The sequence below is a fragment of the Numenius arquata genome, chromosome 12, assembly GCF_964106895.1.
Source record: "Numenius arquata chromosome 12, bNumArq3.hap1.1, whole genome shotgun sequence".
Classification (NCBI taxonomy): domain Eukaryota; kingdom Metazoa; phylum Chordata; class Aves; order Charadriiformes; family Scolopacidae; genus Numenius; species Numenius arquata.
Window position 1 is genome coordinate 20472033 of NC_133587.1, and position 19287 is coordinate 20491319.

Sequence of the window (19287 nt, forward strand, 5' to 3'; positions counted from 1 at the left end):
ACAAAAGCTAACTGTAAGTGAAGCTAATCTTCCTGTTCTCCCTCTAGAGTAAACAGGAGATGGACTTTTCCATGAAAGCCACCAAATTCAGCTCCCAGTCTGAACTGGACAAGCCAGGAACTTTTCTATAGACTGTTGAAAGTCAATTAACTCAGGGAGGTGACACTTAACCTTTGTGAAGGCCTGCACTGGCTTCAGTGCCAGCTTTATGTGCCTCATTGCAGGAATCAGAAAGTTACTCCTAACCATAGAGGATCCAGTAGTAACGCAGGGTGAGCTACGGGGTCATGAAAGACATCTGGCACTGCAGAAACACAGGTGAACAAGGGTGAACATTGATGGTATCACATCCAACAACTAACACCTAATTTTAACTATGATCCCGTTACATTAAGAGATTTCTCCTCCCTCAGTTAACCCCAATTTCAAAAGTTGGTTGCTGTTTTTATTTGAATGAAAAATGCCTTTGTGCTTCAGTCCAGAACACTGGATCAAATTGGTCTGGGAAGGAGCAGATGGAGAAGTAATAATGGGATGGAAAAGTGAGTATAAATCTCATCACATCTTGGGCATGTGACCATGCTATGATTTTTAGAGCTGTAGACACACTCCATTGCTAATAAATTAGGATATTGAAAAAGGATTTGGACTTAACTACTTTATCGGTAACTTTTTTCCTTACAACAAGGAATTTCCTTCACTAAAACATTTCGTATCTTCAACTTCAGTGGTGAACTTGGAGTTGCTTCAGTCTCCTGCTGATTTATCTCTTGAACTCCCTGATAAACTACCAACAAGACAGTCTGTTGGTATCAACAATAAAATTTGGAATGAGTACCAGAAAGAAAACAACAATGCTGGTGCAGCAAAGGCTTAGCCTTGTTTCCAAAAAATTGTGGTCAAAAGAGAGTGGAGAAAAATTCTAACAATTTTTGTGGCAAGACATAGCTGTTATCCTGCTCATCCAACTCGAACTGTGTATGCTTCCTTCAAAAGATAAAAGACGTTAATCACTCAATACAGTGCTGCCCAAATATCTTGTCTACAAAGATTCTTCATGTGCTGAGAAATCTTCTAGTAAACTTTACACAGATGATTGGTCAGACATTCCTGGCTTACCAGGCAACCTTTCTGGATTTTGAGCACAATACCTATATATCAGTGTCCATCTGATGTAAATGTGACAAAATTCAGGAAACGTTAAAAGAAAAAAAAAAAAAAAAGGGGCGGTGAATTCACATTGACTTTCTGCAGTCATGATAATTAAAATATACAACAGGATGGTCATCAGCTCACAGCAATAACCAGGTGGACCTGGCATCAGGGGATGATTATGTGGAAAAAACACTCAAAAGTTGATTAGAAACACATTATTTAGAAGTCTTTTAATTGTTATACTGGAGCAGAGAAAACAAGATTCAAAACTGATGGCCCAAAGCAGTAACACAGCATCTCTCAATGAGCTCAATACACTCAAACTGACATCCCCAAGAAGAAAATACCATGCTATACAGTTTCCCCCTATTTACAGGTAACTGGTAACTCAAAAACATTTAAAACTGGCAGAAGCAGGAAAGAATAATACCTCACTAATTCCACATCTGTACTGTAAATAAAAAGGATAGAGTCTTTTTAAGGTAGCTGTGATAACTTCAGCTTGGCATGAATCATATCCTTGAAGAGTCAAAAGAGTAAATAAATAAAAAAGACTTACTTATTCCATGCTTGTCTAAGGTTTTTAGGGCTGTACTGTGTAAACCGTTCTGTAAGGAAAAGAGGCATTCAATTATTTATGCTAAAATCAGGAATTTTTTTTCAAATATATTTATCTACTGACAATTTTCATCATTTCATCATTTCTATGTAACTACTGCAGCTCAAGTCTCAAGACAAGGTAAGAAAGTCAGCATGGGAGCAATTGTCATACAAACAGGGAAAAAAAAAACCCAAACCACTAAAACTCCCCAAAAGATCCCGATTTGTTAAAACGAACAAACAGAACAAACCATCATGACCTAAAGCTCATTTACTCTGGCATCATTAGAAACTGAATTTTTTACAATTCTTTCTAAAGTAGTTTTTGACTGCTAGGGTAAAAAAAAAATGCCTGAAATCTAGTATTGCTTTTTCTTCATCACGAATACAATTCTCTGTGAGTTCACTGTCATGGTTTTATGCTTCTCAGAAGGCATAAGAGTAAGTGTGGGTCTGTGTGACACACAGGGACACACAGAACATGATGGCCACATAAGAGTCCATTCTCTAAGGAACACATACAAATAATGAGCAGAAGTAACAAGTACAAGGACAGCTTATCTACTCAAACATTAAGTTCTTAAGTTCAGATATAAGTACTTTCTCATATTCAAGAAGATGCTTGCTCTGCAGTAGGACTCTGGTTGACGGAGGAAGATGCTATGAAAGCTGCTGCAGAAGTGAAGAGCCAGTACTCCGTTAGCTCTTTGAACCGGAGCTAAGTGCCTCTCAGGAAGAAACAAATGGAATCCAACTGCAGAATATAATAACATTTTCCACAAAGCCTCATTGCACTGAAATCCTCCTGTGTAGACAGGTACTTGCCCTGCTGAGCTACCCTAGTGTGGTGGCATTAGCTGCTAGAAAGAAATCCTAAACTTACCAAGTACTCCATGGAACCTCAAAAATTAATTTTGCTTCCTCTCCACCCATGAGCACAACATTTAATAGGCACACTGTACAGTTATAATAGTTTTATATATATATATGCACACACATATGCATGCATCTTACTGTGCAAAACAAGTGTAAATGTAACAAATTGAGGGGCTGTGTTCAAATTCTTGTATTTGTATACTTTGCTTATGTCAGCTCTGAAGTTGTGACATATACTTCATACGTAGTCAGTTCTAAAGGTGCCAAAACTAATGGCACACAACATTCTAGCATCAAGGTGGATGATTTTGTATCTTACACCCACTTTCTTTTTTTTTTTTTATTTAACTAAAAAGATGTATGCAGAAACTTCAGCTCTCATTGACTTCACTATTGGAAGTTCTGGGTAAATGACAGACCTGCAAACTGTGTTCGAGGGCCACTTCGCATTTACACGCTTTGTTGCTTTAAGCACACTGATGCAGTTAAAGCAATGAAATCACTCCCTGTTAGATTTGTGAGCGTACTGGAAACTGGAAGCCACATGACTATAACTAGTTTTAGCACCAATATAATTTATAAATATCACTTTTGTAACATTGTGCCTAAATTTTCTCTAATTACATTCTTAGCAAGAAAAAACCCCAACACTAACTACATAGTCATACTCTAAAAGGCTTTTAGATGTAGACAAACATAGGAAACAAAAGTTTGAAAGTTTTTTTTGTGTGGTGGTTGGTTTTTTTTGTATTGCCAACAAAAAGTTGGAAAATACTTGACTACTTTAGATGACCATTAAAGTAGCATCTAGCTGACTTCTCTGTCAGAATGAAGATATTTAGCCAAGAAAAGAGACATCTCGGCAACTTCAGATATGCTATCATTATCCAGTTCTCCACAAACTAAAATTATTAGGTTGAATTATTATGAACTATGTTATACAGGGTTATAAATCTTAATTTGTTGTTAGGATTAGGGTATTGTAAGAAATGAATTATAGGTCCTGTCATACATTTTACTAACAGAAAATATATTGCTCTGTGAATATATCTCTCCAAATAAAATACTTTTACTGCCAATTTTGTGCACACTTCTTAACACATTTGAACTTGTTTCTGATACATCTCATTGTTGAGAATGCTACCTTATTACTTAGTGTGAGCTTGAGAAGCATTTACATTGAATACCATGCTACTGACATTACCCTATATTTTGTAAATTAGTAGCTCTACAGTACTTTCCAATCCCTGACTGAGTTATCCCAGGCACTTAGTAGCCTGGACACTATAAAAAGGAAAAGCAATTTAAACCATTGTGGTAGTTTCTTCTCTTTTTTCTATTAAGTTGCGATACCGCAATGGGTGCAGAACATAAGGGTTGAAGAGGGGAAAAAAAGAAGTTGCTGAGTATGTTCTAACTGAGACCAGCAAGCAAAGAGGTTTCCTTACTGTCTGTGTGCACATATCACAACAAAATAACTTATCACACCTGCGGCATCCAGATTAAAACTACAGGAAGCGACAATTTCTTCTTCTCTCTATTATACATTGCATGGAATGCAACTACTACAGATGTGCCAATGCCCCAAGGCAGGTCTTTAATCAAATGGGCAAAGTAGTCAGGAACATTATTAGATGTACCCATGCTTTGTTCCAGTTACATGGCACTGGAGTCAGTGCCCATGATTATGTTTTAATACCCAATAGCACAAATAAAAACTCAGTACTGAAGTATATGTTCTGTATTAGCATTGAGAGTATGACCCATACTTACAAGGAAGAGGAACATTACAATTCAAATTGTACCCGTTGTTCACCTAATTAAGCTTCTGCTCTCCAGAGGAAAAGCCTGAGGTCCAGTAAGGTCAAGAGCCAAGTTGCATTGGCCTTAGCAGGACCTGAGCTCACCCTTGAACTTAAGTTTATAAATGTGAATTAAAAACATCTATGCAAGCAGATACTTACGCATGAAAACTGGAATAAAGACTTTGTATACTTTATAAGTGAATAGTCCAGCCATAGCACTGTCCATTCATTTATGACAAAGGACTGAAAAATAGTATGCAGCTAGACAGTGCTGCGTAACAACAAGCCAAAGACACACACATTAATTCAGTATAGTTAATAAAGTGCAGATTTGCATGTTAATCTATTTTGGTGCAAAAAAGTGCTAGGTGGAAAGAGAACTAAACTGACTTGAATCATTGCTGAAAAGCTAACCTAAACCTGGGGAAAGACAGATTTTGACTTTACCTGTCATTCTGCAATATGTTTGGTCAGATACTGAGCTGATTCAAACTGGCACAGCAATGCTTACTTCAGCTTACTTCAACTTAAAACAGTTGAGAAGTATTGTATACAACATATTTTCTTGACTGGACTGTCAGAGGTTCACTCTACTCAATTTAAGCTATTTTCACTCTGGGAGGAAAACAGAATCATCTGTGTGGCCAAATTGCCTTAAGGCCTTCGTGTCCAAAGATCTATTTCATTTCTGCAAGAAACTGAAAAACTATTGCTATGCCAGATGAGTGTTTACTAAAAAAGTGACACACTGGAACCAGTTATGTAAATGGTGTTATAAGGGACATGTATAAGCAAAATCAACAAACTTCTCAAAAAGATCTTCCTTCTTTACTCTGTCTACTGCTCTGCTCTAAACCTCTTTTTAATTAAGTACCTTATTCATTGCATTTGTCAGGCAGGGAGTGGGAAAACTAAGGGGAAAATATGGAAAGGGTGAAACCCGCTCTATAGAGGCAAATTTTAGTCCTGAGTCCTTAATTTCAAACTCCATTTATATGCTGTGTGACTGCAGACCACCCTTCTCCTAATCATCGATATCAACTCTTTCCCCCCCCCTACTCCAAGCAGACTAGAGGTTCCTCACTTTAAGTTCTGTATATGTATGTACCGATAAAATATAGCTCACATTTTTCTACACAATTTTGCTGTCATGCCTCTAACCAGAGTCTTATTAACTTTCACCGACAGTGTAACTAGGTGGGACTACTGTGGTAACTAAGCCCAGCCTCGTGTACATGCCAGCTTTCAGTACTTCCCTGAATTAATCCTTCTTCAATAACAAAACCAGCTGATTTTGATCTCAGAGCTGCCAGAATAGAGGTGCATCTTCTCCTTCTCCATTGTCATCCAGATTTTTAAGTCCTGAACTGTGAAACCACAATATAGCACACCTACAAACACCAATCTAGCAGTCACAACACAGGCAAAAAAAGAAGTAACCTCCCAACTTTCATCTAAGGATCTCCTGCTTGTGTCCAATTAATGAGCGAACTGGAATTCAGTCTCACAACTACATCCCCAAGTTTTCTGAGTTACTTTTCAGCATGAACTACTCTCACATGCCTGTATGAATGCCTCTGCGCTTTGTTGCTAGATGGATTTAATACAACCAAATCTAAAGCCATACATACATGTTTCTGACCAACTGCACAAAATTACATTTTATGATACTTTAAAGCACATAGCTGTGCTATTTGTTTTTCCCATTTTCCCATTTCTCATTTTTGATGCTCCCATTGACTTGATCATAAAAAATACTAGAGTCAGCAGATCTTGACTATTTGTGAGATTTGGAAATACTGCAGAACTACCATGAATGCTCCCTCAAGAAAGAAATCTTTGCTTGACATACATTACGAAAGGCAGCAGCGTAGGCGATCCAAATCTCCATCTAACATTGTGGAAGAAACCCCGTGTAGCAAAAACTTACTACCCCTTCCTCAGAACTGAAAGGCAAACGGGCACAGGAAAGAATTTCATGCAGATGCTCACATCATCACCCACCCACCCAGACACACCATCTTGCTGAGGCAGCTGCTCACTCTCATCAACGCTGAGATTAAAGAAACCTGAAAACCTGTACATTTACAGATCAAAATTTGATCTCAGATGTATTTTGAATTCTTATAGTTCAAATTGTATTCTCTAGTTCTCTAGTATATATACTAGAGTTCACATAATTTCAGATTATTATAATTAAATGTGCTTCTTTTGAATAAAAAGAGGGGAAGCTGTTCTTCAGCTGTCAAGATGCAGGTAGGCAGATCATATCTAAAGCAAATCTATATTTATTGATCATGTGGGAAGCAAAGCAGAATGCCTGAGTGAGAACACCAGCACTGCAGTGGTTTTGTCAGTCATAGACTCAAGGTTTTTTAATAAATCTATTAGGTATCCGTCAATCTCTGGCAGACTCTGTTATGCAGCATTTCCTATGACTGCTGTTTCCTCACTCCAGTTTCTTTTTGTCTTCTGCTTTATCCTAAAGGAGAGTCTCTTCCTCTTAACTTGTTTCATCTTGACTTTAGGGATTCTCTTTTAAAAGCCTGTGTCTTCAATAGTCGGACCAGCTACCCCCAGGGTGTTCAGCCTCCTGAGCTGGAAGATAAGGATGGAGAGCAGAACAACTCCCCCATAATCCAGGAGGAAGTAGTTAATCATTTGCTTATGCACCTGGACACGCAAAAGTCCATGGGGCCAGACGGGATTCACCCAAGGGTACTCAGAGAGCTGGCGGGAGAGCTCACCATTATCTATCAACAATCCTGGTCAACAGGAGAGGTACCAGATGACTGGAGGGTGGCCAACATGATGCCCATCTACAAGAAGGGCCGGAAGGAGGATCCAGGAAACTATAGGCCTGTCAGCCTGACCTGGGTACCAGGAAAGATCATGGAGAGGATCATCTTGAGTGAGCACTCACGGCAAGTGCAGGGCAGCCGAGGGATCAGGGCCAGCCAGCATGGGTTTACGACAGGGAGGTCCTGCTTAACCACCTTGATCTCTTTCTATGACCATGTGACCCGCCTTCTGGATGTGGGGAAGGCTGTGGACGTTGTCTACCTGGACTTTGGTAAGGCCTTTGACACCGTCCCCCACAGCGTTCTCCTGGAGAAGCTCGCGAATCATGGCATAGACAAGTGTACTCTTCACTGGGTAAAAAACTGGCTGGATGGCCGTGCCCAGAGAGTTGTAATTAATGGGGTGAAATCCAGTTGGTGGCCGGTCACCAGTGGTGTCCCTCAGGGCTCAGTTTTGGGGCCAGTCTTGTTTAATATCTTTATTGATGATCTAGATAAGGGGATTGAGTGCACCCTCAGTAAGTTTGCAGATGACACCAAACTAGGTGGGAGTGTTGATCTGCTTGAGGGTCGGCAGGCTCTACAGAGGGACCTGGACAGGTTGGATCATTGGGCCAAGGCCACTGAGATGAGGTTTAATAAGGCCAAGTGCCGGGTCCTGCATTTCGGTCACAACTACCCCAGGCAACGCTACAGGCTTGGGGAAGAGTGGCTGGAAAGCTGCCCGGCAAAAAAGGACCTGGGGGTGTTGGTGGACAGCCGGCTTAACATGAGCCAGCAGTGTGCCCAGGTGGCCAAGAAGGCCAACGGCATCCTGGCCTGTATCAGGAATAGCGTGGCCAGCAGGAGTAGGGCAGTGATGGTGCCTCTGTGCTGGGCACTGGTGAGGCCTCACCTCGAGTGCTGTGTTCAGTTCTGGGCCCCTCACTACAGGAAGGACATGAAATGCTGGAGCGTGTCCAGAGGAGAGCCACCAAGCTGGTGAGGGGTCTAGAGAACAAGTCCTATGAGGAGAGGCTGAGGGAACTGGGCATGTTTAGTTTGGAGAAGAGGAGGCTGAGGGGAGACCTCATTGCCCTCTACAGCTACCTGAAAGGAGGTTGTAGAGAGGTGGGTGTTGGCCTCTTCTCCCAAGGGAATAATGGCAGGACCAGAGGAAATGGTCTGAAGTTGCGTCAGGGGAGGTTTAAATTAGATATTAGGAAGAATTACTTTACTGAGAGAGTGGTCAGGCACTGCAACAGCCTGTCCAGGGAGGTGGTGGAGTCGCCATCCTTGGAGGTATTTAAGAAACATGTAGACATGGCACTTCAGGGCATGCTCTAGTGCCTGAGATTGTTGGTTTGTGTCTGTTTGTGGGTGGGTGTGGTGTGTGGTTGTGGTTGTTTGTTTTGGTTTGGTTGTTTGGTTTTGGTGATTGGTGTTGGGGTTTTTTTTGTTTGGTTTGGGTTTTTTGGGTTTTTTTTTTTTTTTTTTTTTGGTTGGACTCGATGATCTCAAAGGTCGCATCCAACCAAGACGATTTTGTGATTCTGTGATTCTGTGAAAAAACAGTGCTCAGTAGATGTTTCCATTGTCTCATAAAGGCACCTTTCCAGGTATATTGCTTTATATTATTATCCGATCATCTGTTGAACATAGCGAGGTTCAGGGTCCTGGACCATCAGCCCAAAATTAGATACTTAACTTTCTTTCACCTAGAAACAGTATTGTAAGGAAACTGATGCACAGTGAACATTACAAAGCATTCTTACATTTTGCCCACCTTCGCCTACAGGAGAGATGGGGAGGGACTCTTTATCAGGGAATGTAGTGATCGGACAGGGGGTGATGGTTTTAAACTGAAAGAGGGGAGATTTAGATTAGATATTAGGAAGAAATTCTTTACTGTGAGGGTGGTGAGGCTCTGGAACAGGTTGCCCAGAGAAGCTGTGGCTGCCCCATCCCTGGAGGGGTTCAAGGTCAGGCTGGATGGGGCTTTGACCAACCTGGTCTGGTGGGAGGTGTCCCTGCCCATGGCAGGGAGATGGGAACTCAACGATCTTTAAGGTCCCTTCCAACTCTAACCATTCTATGATTCTATGATTATAAGTTACTTCTCCTTGATTGCTACCATGTCTTCATGGCCACCATCACTTCATTTATCTTCCATTGTGACCATGTCTGACCTTTTCCCACTTTGCTCACTCACAGTACCTTCTGATAAATCTCTATTTAACTTCCCTGGATGGCGAATATGCAACAACAGTCCCAAACACTAATTGAGAATTCAGGAAAATTGAAAACTTGACTTAAGTGTAGATGTCGATCCAAAGGCTTATCTTGTATTTGGGCAGGACTCTGAATCCAGGAGAAATAGCTTAAGAAGAAAGAAGGTAAGACTCCAGACTAGGAAAAATTGGAGATTAATTGACAATGAAGAGAACAATACAGAAAAATCAGGAAGACTCACACACAAGACTGGTAAGGAAGCAGCTTGTTTTTGAATACTGCTTCATCTCCACTCATGCAGATGAGACATAGCAGATGCCTACTTTCATTTCGTTCTTGGAGAGTGATGCAATCAGTGGTTGGATCTGTTTTAATGCAGCAAATCTACATATTTAAGTATTGTAACAAAAGAAGAAATAGTGAAAACATGTTCTCCAAGTCATGCGTCAGAGGGTCACATTCATCATTTACAGCATCTCTGTCCTGTAACATGGTGCTTCTAAGCTGATGAAACCTCAAGGTTTTATTGAAACAGAATCTAACATTTTTTCACAGTTTCCTCAAGCTCTCTTCTTATTTGAGGGCAGATAATTTACTTTCACGGGGATCCAGAATGGCTGGGTTTCTTTAGTGATGTGTGAGTACAGGAAGACCCACTCAAGATGACAGCAGAGTCATAACAGCTTCAAAGTGAAGCACAGAGGTAAACCAAATTTACTTTTGAAGTATTTCAGGATCTTCAAATGCATTATTTAGATTATCTTTATGTGTGCATGTGTGTCTGCACGCACAGGTGCAAACACAAACTGAGAGGACCAAGGCTGAGGCACAGAGAAAGCTCAAAGACCAGGCCAAGTTTTAAATATCTCCAAAATTACTTAGTGTATTTGCAAGATAGAAAGTAATCAAAGATTTCAAAGCAGGCAGACAAAATACAAGTTGTTTTCAGACTTTTTAAATCGCAAAACAAATTATGACCGTTTTATTTTCACAATTACAGGCTGTTAAAATCACTGAGGTTAGGGGTTTAGATGATGTAGAGCCACCCACAGTTAGCCTTAAGAACACATTTCTTATTCAGCCTCAGAAACATTCATTCTTCTTAAGATGTCAGATATCATCGTTGTTTATGCAATGGTTGCTCTCTGTAATAATCAGACCCCTGGTCACTCCAGTAGAAAAGAGACTAATGCCATGTTTTTCAGCCATAGCTCTCTGCAGCACAGGACTGTGCGCTATAAAATCACAGCATGAAAATTAGTTATTTAAGTCTGTATGAAAACAAGAAACACAATGAAATTTTGTTTCTAGCCTTAATAGTCTTCCAACTCCATAGGCATTTATTGCACCTAGCATTTTTTTAAACTATAGTAAGTATTTTCACTGATACTTTCTGTTCAAATCCTATGTTTTATGCGGTTTACAGCATCAAAGCCTTGTCTGAATTCAGACAAATTCCTTGTCTGAATGGATGTTGATATCCTCATCACCAGTGCTCTCTGCTCTTCTCAATTTATCACACTTACTGTTTGCAGCTGTCGGTCTTAAAACTCAAAGAAACGCAAAGCATGGGAGTTACTTAACCCCATATCATCTATATTTTAATGCAGTAATTTCACAAATCTTAAAGAATAACGGAATGGGTTCAGATTTGGCAAGACATTTCAGGTTCCCTCCTGCATTCTTCTGCTAAGGAAAGGGAAAAATTAAGTCATCTTAAATGCCTTATTAAAGCATTCACCTCCATTTTTGCTCCAAAGATGCCAGTCAGGAAAGAAGAGTCTTTCAGTCCCATACACTGAGGAAATTTTCTCTGGGACATAACAACAATTTCAGATTAACAGGGAGGAAAGCATGGCTGGCTGAGCAACTGCGGAAGGGGACAATGCAGCCTTCACATAGCCAGAAAACTTTTGTGCACAGAATGGCATGAAGGAATGCATTTTTTTAAGAAGCAACAGAAAAACCTGGTGTCCATGAGCAAACAGCTCCAATGACTCTAAGGGTATGGGCAAATAGTGTCATTCCAGCCCAGCCCGTAGTTCAGAGTGCTTTGTGCAGAGCATGCTTTTGATGCTGGTACCCCAGTATGATCCCAGAAATTATTTGTTTTGCTGCTCTCATCATTCCACACACTACCAGCATGAAGTCCAGTTACTCAGCTTTGGTGTTAAGCCAAGTTTTGGTTGTCCAGTTAGATTGTGCTTTCTATTGCTGTAATTTCTAAAATCAGCAAATAACGAACCATAATTAAAAATAAATAAATCCTTTTACCAATGCCATGAAGAATACAGGGAGATACAAAGGGAATGCAGAACATAGTAGGTGTACAGAGGAGGACTTTTTCCTTTGGAGAGCTCTCAGAGCTCCGCAGTGTACGAGAATTAAGGAGCTCGGTGCTTTGTATTAACAGGCCCTAGGAAGATTAAAAACTGCCAGCAAGAACAGTAACTACTCTGACTTGCAAATCTACATACTTCACAGTTGTTCTCAGGATCTGAGAAAACAAAGACTACATCATGCAGAAATAGTGAAAATACTGAGTGACCATTTTCTGTCTTGGAGACATCCTTCCTCCTGTCCCCATTCTGCATTTGTATAAATATTATATATTCAGAGCTGACAAAATCCATAGTCTGGGATGGAGAAAATAAAAGCAAGTCTAACACAATGCCTGTATAAAAATTAGATTTAATGAAGTGCCTGCTGTGGATTTCCTTATGTTCTTCTATGGTAATAAACCTACATCCCTTAACACACTTGGAAGCCAAACAGGAAAATGAAACCAGGAAATTTCTCGGCTGCCATCTACTGTCCAAAACTTTTCTGCATCACGGAGAAGAATAAAAACAAGAACAAACCCAAAGAGCACTCACTGACATCTCCAGGTTTTCTCCTCCTCTTTGCTATTCTTGGATAAAAACAATGTCTTTGGACTGCTGTTAAAACCCATTATATTTCTGTAGGAATTCTGTGTATGTGTTCACCTTTTAATCAGTACCAAGAATGAAAACCACAAAAGCTTGTATAATGATACACTGACCTGGGGAAGAGCACTGCAGTATTCTTAGTATTTCAGTGAAAAACTGCGCTTGTAAACAAAGTTCTACTAATTCACTAAAGAGCACTAGAGAGTGATTTCACTATACAGCAGTAAGACAGCGCTAGGATGGAGACTGAAAAGCAATGTGCAAGAAAGCTGTCTGTCTTCTCTTTTCTTGAGGCTTTGTTTTACTATCAGAGTAAGCCTTACAATATATTTGTTTCCCTGTCTCTCTTATTTTGAGAGCTGGCTAGATCTCTTTGTCCTTTTCAACTCCTCTGCCCCACCTCCTGCCTCTTTGCTGCCCCAAGAAGCCACTAAGATCCTGCAGATCTGAGGAATAAGACAGGCTGGAATGAATACAGGCTGGGGAACGAAGGGATTGAGAGCAGCCCTGAGAAGGACTTGGGGGTGCTGCTGGATGAGAAGCTCAACATGACCTGACAATGGGCACTCACAGTCCAGAAAGCCAACCATATCCTGGGCTGTATCAAAAGAAGCGTGGCCAGCAGGTCCAGGGAGGTGATTTTGCCCCTCTGCTCCACTCTGGTGAGACCCCACCTGGAGTACTGCATCCAGCTCTGGAGCCCTCAGCACAGGGAAGACATAGATCTGTTGCAGCAGGTCTAGAGGAGGCCTACAAAAATAATCAAGAGCGACGGAGCCCCCCTCCTTTGAGGACAGGTTGAGAGAGCTGGGGTTGTTCAGCCTGGAGAGGAGAAGGCTCCAAGGAGACCTTACTGCGGCCTTTCAATGCTTAAAGGGGGCTTCTAAAAAAGATGGGGACAAACTTTTTAGTGTTGTGATAGGACAAGGGGGAGGTCCCAATGGACTGGAGGGTGGCAAATGTAACACCCATCTACAAGAAAGGTAAAAAGGAGGATCCAGGAAACTATAGACCTGTCAGTCTAACCTCGATACCACGGAAGGTCATGGAGCAGGTCATCTTGAGTGCCATCAAAACCCACATAATGGGCAACCAGGGGATCAGGCCTAGTCAGCATGGGTTTATAGAAGGCAGGTCCTGCCAGATGAACCTGATCTCCTTCTATGACAAGATAACCAGATTATTGGACGAGGGAAAGGCTGTTGATATTGTATACCTGGACTTTCAAAAAGCATTCGATATTGTCCCCCATACAATTCTCGTGGAAAAACTGGCTTCACACGGCCTGGATGAGCATACGATCCGCTGGGTCAAGCAATGGCTGACTGGAAGGTCCCAAAGAGTGGTGCTCAACGGATTTAAATCCAGCTGGCAGCCGGTCATGAGTGGTGTGCCTCAGGGATCAGTGTTAGGACCATTTCTGCTTAATGTCTTTATTGATGATCTCGACAAGGACATAGGGTGTATCATCAGCAAGTTCGCAGATGACACTAAGTTAAGCAGGACTGTTGATTCCCAGGAGGATAGGGAAGCTCTACAGAGAGACTTAGATTGGATCATTGGGCCAACATCAATGGTATGAGTTTCAACAAGGGCAAGTGCCAGGTTCTGCACTTGGGCCACAATAACCCCAAGCAGCGCTACAGGCTTGGGGAACTGTGGCTGGAAAGCTGCCTGGAAGAAAGAGACCTGGGGGTTCTAATTGACAAGCAGCTGAATATGAGCCGGCAGTGTGCCCAGGTGGCCAAGAAAGCCAACGGCATCCTGGCTTGTATTAGAAATAGCGTGACCAGCAGAAGTAGGGAGGTGATTGTGCCCCTGTACTCAGCACTGGTGAGGCCACACCTCGAGTATTGTGTCCAGTTTTGGGCACCTCAATACAAGAGAGATATTGAGGTGCTGGAGCGAGTGCAGAGGAGGGCAACGAAGCTGGTGAAGGGCCTGGAAAACAAATCATATCAAGAGCGGTTGAAGGAGCTGGGACTGTTTAGTACGAGGAAGAGGAGGCTGAGGGGAGACCTCATCACTCTCTACAACTACTTGAAAGGACACTGTAGAGAGGTTGGTGCTGGTCTCTTCGCACAGGTAATTAATGACAGAACGAGAGAGAATGGCTTCAAGCTCCAACAGGGTAGGTTTAGACTGAACATTAGGAAAGAATTTTTCACAGAAAGAGTGGTCAGGCATTGGAATAGGCTGCCCAGGGAGGTGGTTGAGTCACCATCCCTGGATGTGTTTAAGAGACATTTAGATGTGGTGTTGGGGGATATGGTATAGGGGAGAACTTTGTAGAGTAGGGTAGATGGTTGGACTCGATGATCCCAAGGGTCTCTTCCAACCTAGACGATTCTATGATTCTATGATTCTATGATTCTATGATTCTAGTAAAATATACTGGGAGCCAATTAAGTGTTTCATCTGAAAGCATCTAGCAACCTTCTTGTTACCACCTAGTCCGAACTCACTCACAGCAGGTCCAACATGTTCAGGCTGCTCAGGCCCTGTCCAGTCAGGTTTTGGACAGGATGGAGATATCAAACCTCTCTAGACAACCAGTTCCAGTATTTCACCACCCTCACTAGCCAACATGTCTCCTACTTATTTGCCTGCTTGGCATGTTTCAAAGATCCCTACTCAAAAGTTCACAATGAATTCATATACAGCATAATGTAGTTGACCATGTACTTCTGGTCTTTAGGGAACAAACTGCTCCCTCTCACAAAAAGGTATCAGATGGTTGTAGGATATGACATCTTCAAGTACAACACACATTAAAAAATTGAACCTTTGTAGAAAGGTAGTAACAGATGATCTAGTGGTAACTTCAGCTTTCACAGTCTTTATTCTTTAGTTTCCTTTAGTATTCCTCAAAGTTCAGGGTGGTCTGTGGAAAAGTAATACTGATCACGAATCAGTCTACCAGCAATCTGAAAGGTAAAATACTCAGTGGCTGAGGAATGCAAGCAGGTCAGGGCTCATACTGTAATAAACGGGAAAAAATGCAAAAGAAAGCAAAAAATTAAATAAAAGAAAAACCTGTTTCCTGAGCACAATAAAAAGTAAACAGCTAGAAAAAGTGCACTGTGGTTCATGCACTGTGTACTAGGCCACCTTGAAACTTGTGAGCTGGGATGCAGTCATCTGTGTCCTGTATTTCCAGGAAGAGAACTTGGATGAACTTGGTACTTCAACCTACCTGGTTTGAAATGGGGTAAAGAGTGGACTCCAGGCCATGTATCTTCATTTGGTGTTCCAAATACCTGTGCACAAAAAGAGGAAAAAAAAAAAAAAGGTAAAAACCACACATTGCTTTAATGGAAAAGACTTCACAAGTCATAGCATTGCACAAAACCATTTCTCATTGTAAGCTCAATGTACCTTACAATCTAAACTTGAAATAGGCTTAATTATCAGAGGAAGGGAAGGAGGAAGAGGGTACAAAAAGTGAAATGATTACCACAGTTTCAAGTTACCAGTGGAGCCAGTAAAGCACGCAATGGTGCTGTGTTCCTGTCAGGTTGTCTATTTAACCAATATGTGTTAAAGATACTTTCCACTGACAAGTGTCAAGCTATCTGCGTATCTCAGAGTGCTGGTGTTACAGAGGCTAGATATTTTAGCTCAGAAATAATTTCAATCCCTGTAAACTTAAATAAGATGAACAGACACCTAATAGGTCCTAAGACAGAACATTTGCATAGATGGTGAAGCAGACGACCAAGAGCATCGCATGAACAAGAATGCATAGCAAACAGTTGTCATTTTAGGTGAATGTAGTATACATAAACCTAACAATTTTTTAGGAAATACAAAATTTATTGACTCATGCATTATGCATTTTTTCTATTCACTTCAACTGTCCTCCTTCCTGTAGTGTAAGTCAGACCAACTTCCAGCAGTGAAGTATTTAATGCTTTAATTTGTGCATCTTACATCCTCTGCTTGCATGGAAACTTCATCCACCATGTCTTTGGCACAAATAATAACCAAATTGAGAGAACTCCTAAAATTAGTTCTCCTAAGCCTGCTTTTGCTTCATAAAACACAACTATCAACGCTTGCTTTAAGTGGAGCTGAGAGGAACACTTAAATTAGCAGCTCTATAAATGCAATTCTGAATAAGTTGTGGAATGTGATATTTCACTAGTGGGATCCTTCTTATTACAAATTTACACCCAATTTCTAACACGAATTAAAATACTAAGGACTGTTTTCAATATTTGCTATAAGCTTAGGCCCTGGAATAAAAGGCAGATATTCTAAAGTGAAAGCATTTTAAACCAAGTCTGGTGCTTCTTCTTCTTTGTCATAAATGTACAAAAACCTCTGCCAGCCCTGCTCCTACCTGCACTGCAGATCTTCTGAATAAACCTTTTGTCTCTGCTTATCTTAAGTCACTGTGATATTCTGTGGTCGCTTACATCAGTGCAAAACAAGCACAAAGGTAATGTGAAAATCTTTGGTCTAAATATGTGAAGGTTTGTGACACTGCAGGGCAAGCTACAAGACATCTGCTCCCAATCATCTGGAGCCGAAGAGACCTTTTTTTTATTGTGTCTGCTGCAACATACATATTGGTCTGAGCATTAACGGAAGGACCACTCCAGAATAGTTGTTGAGCTTCTTAAGTTATGTAAACATTTGTTCATGTCAATAAATTCAAACTTAAAAAAATTCTTAGAAGCAAGACTGGGAAGCTAAAACACAAAAAATCTCATTGACTCTGCCAGAAATTTATTTCATAAAATTTAGTAATGGGCTTAAAAACTTGAAGTAAAAGTAAGTGACGTCTTAAATAGATACAACTCCTACCTACAATGTGTGCTTTATGACTCTAGGGCCTCAAATCTGGTAAGAAATCTACCATACTAACAGGTTTCTAATGTAAGAATATTAATGCAAAGATCTTTTTTCTCCACTATCAAATACAGTAAACAAATAGTCCAATTTAGATGCAGTATTACCAGTAGGAGGTGAAAGCAGAGCACCTAGGTGTCAGAGAAACAAAGACAATAGTATCAGTGCAATTATACAGCATACATTCACATGATTATTGGGATATGCAATTAACTGATTTTATTTGTAAATATTTTTTTGTAGGACACTGCTTTCAGTCCTTGTGAAATATGCCTTAATAAGCATTTGAATAAGATAAACCTGGCCCTGCAACCCTCATCACAACCCCTGCATTCATTTCATTATTACTATTAGGGAGAGTACAATTCTCTCATTAGAAGTTAGAAGACACCGTTGACACAATGTCACCAAATCAATTTGCAAATAACTTTCACTCAGCTTCTGTATTAATCAAGCTCCTGGTGCCAAGCACTTCCCAGACCAGGAGAGGGAGCCCATGGATTAAAAAAAAAGAGATTCTTGCATTTGCAGTTTAAATTAAGAACTATGGTACTCAATTTTGCAACCCCTCTTAGCAAATGAAAGGAATATTCTCTCACGAATCTTTATAAATATAAGCAAAATTATCTACATCCTTCTAAATGTGTATTCTTAATTACCTCTTATTTTAGAGGAGACATAAGCAGCTAAGGGACTGTACAGATGAATATTAAAACCAGCTAACAAAATCTGAAACTTCCAGTGCAAAGTTGAATACTTATCAGACCAATTTAATGTAGAACTTGGAGCTAAGAAATGGATTATTCTGATTTTCGAAGTAACACCAGGCCTAGTAACAGAGGGCTTGATGGCAGATCACTTTTGTAATGAATCTTATGTGACTCACGATTTTTTGTTTCACTAGTTTTCCAATCCATTTCTTTAATAATATTCCAGCACATCTGCTGCTGCAGTGTTTAAGAGCCAGCTGCAAACAAGTTCTGTGCACTGGAGAACTCAAACCACCTACAATATTTACGCCTTCTGTAAAGGGGAGCAGTCAGGCTAAAAACAGCTAGAGTTTTCTGTCATCATCTTACCATTTTTAAAGTAGGGGCACTTGGCACTTGAGCCTTTAGGCAAGGGTCCAGACACTGTGTTTTAATGTGTTGCACAAACATTATAAAGATCATCCTTCTTCCCCCCAGTTTTTAACATGTACTTTACAGAAATTCACAGGATGTAGCTATCAATTAACAAACAAGGAGGAGAAGGCAGCAGTAGAACAACTGTGGGTTTGATTAAGATAAACCAGTCACTGCCCACAAGTATGTTAATATAAAGAGATTTGTAGGCATAACCTTGCAAGTGATGTTTCTAAGCAGCAATCAATCCTGTTTAGATGGGGTGGAATTAGGCAACCCAAAGCAATGGGTTTTGACACCTGTTCTAAACAAAGCAAAGTGGAGTTCACAGGTAACACCACGGGTGAGAAGGATCTGCCTTGTTTTGCAGCTTACAAATAGAGAATTAAGGGACCAAAATCAGGATCAGATTCCAATCTAATTTGTAGGCTGAGAAATCTATTTATACAAAAATAACAAATTTACAATACATTAGGGTACTAAGGGCCAAATACCCTTACTGCCAGTTGACATTCTTATGATTTGGCAGAAAGTTATGAAAACAGAACCTGCTGTTCAAATCTCCATATATAATCATGATATAGAAAGATATCCCAAGAAATGCAACACAAATGCATTGCCTTACTTTTTTAATGTAAGAAAAAGTGTGTTTGCTTTTTGCATTTAATTTTACAAAGACTCATCATTCCCTTAATTAACCTGCTCCTTGATGTGCAAGGGAACCATTATTTTACAGTAAGCATTATGCCGCTCTACGAACATAATTAGTCATGTTGTCCTGTTCTGCTTTGAATGCAAAAGCATTCCCTAGTACTGCCATGCAATAAGGTCATTCTGGGTAACCATTTGTCTGGAGAAGTCATCCGAATCTCTTGTGAGATGAGCAGCAGTGCAAATCTTTCCCAGTAGCTCTTTCCTAAGTGCTGGC

The 19287-nt window shown here is 40.6% G+C and overlaps 1 protein-coding gene across 1 annotated transcript in view; it reads right to left on the minus strand.

Annotated features, from left to right (window-relative positions):
* CDK14 (cyclin dependent kinase 14) overlaps window positions 1-19287 on the minus strand; it is a 329099-nt gene that overhangs the window by 88624 nt on the left and 221188 nt on the right. The window contains exons 11-12 of the mRNA XM_074156862.1: window positions 15575-15638; window positions 1715-1763 (exon numbers count right to left, since the gene is read on the minus strand). Of these exons, the coding sequence (XP_074012963.1) occupies window positions 1715-1763; window positions 15575-15638 (113 nt within the window). The remainder of the gene's footprint in view (window positions 1-1714; window positions 1764-15574; window positions 15639-19287) is intronic.